We start from the raw sequence: 672 nt of genomic DNA, 5'->3' as shown, positions 1-672 counted from the left end.
TATATGATTGTTAAGTCCATGTACTCACCGCTCGTCTTCATCTATGTCGTCTCCGTCTTTGAGCCAAGCAACATCTGGCGGAGGTTCTCCACTAATCTCGGCCTTTAGCACAATTGTTGTCCCTCTTTTACCCTTGACATTGTCCGGTCCTTTGGAAACTTTAGCCGGTACTAGGAAGACAAGATGCTAATAATTATTGATTGGTTGAATTTAACGTGATCTACAAAAGGGTTAACCTAAATAAAAATCTTTTTTAGGCTAACCCCAAATACAAATGAACAAATAAATTCTAAACTGAAAATAAATCACATTTAGTGTGTACTGTAATACTCACCCTCCACCAGAATACACGCAGATCCCGACGTCTGTCCAAAAGGGTTCTTGATGGTCACCGTATATTTTCCCAGGTCAGCCAGAACTCCATCTCGAACCACAAGAGCCACAAAATCCGGGTCTTCAAACATGTAGCGGTACTTCGGCCCGTCTTTGAGTACTTTACCGTCTTTGTACCAGATGATGAACGGATCTGGGAAAGCGCTAACTCTGCACTCCAGCTTTGCGGCGCTGCCCTCAACGAGGACCACATCTTTGAGCTCCTGCAGGATCTTTGGAGGACCCTTCTCACGCAACTCTTTACGTGACCTACGTAGGACACAGAAAATGAAAAATAGT

At 43.9% G+C, this 672-nt stretch overlaps 1 protein-coding gene across 1 annotated transcript; it reads right to left on the bottom strand.

The window, feature by feature from the left end:
• Positions 1-24: 24 nt before the first annotated feature.
• On the bottom strand, positions 25-638 carry LOC103399529 (CAVP-target protein-like; the record flags this gene model as incomplete). The annotated part of the gene is made up of 2 exons (XM_008338207.1): positions 25-170; positions 335-638. Coding segments are annotated over 2 exons (450 nt in total), but the record flags the coding sequence as incomplete, so codon positions are not given.
• Positions 639-672: the final 34 nt, after the last annotated feature.

Source organism: Cynoglossus semilaevis, unplaced genomic scaffold (genome assembly GCF_000523025.1).
Source record: "Cynoglossus semilaevis isolate Cse_v1.0 unplaced genomic scaffold, Cse_v1.0 C18966886, whole genome shotgun sequence".
Lineage (NCBI taxonomy): Eukaryota > Metazoa > Chordata > Actinopteri > Pleuronectiformes > Cynoglossidae > Cynoglossus > Cynoglossus semilaevis.
Note: the sequence above shows the minus strand (reverse complement) of the source record. Positions and strands in the feature narration are given on the sequence as shown.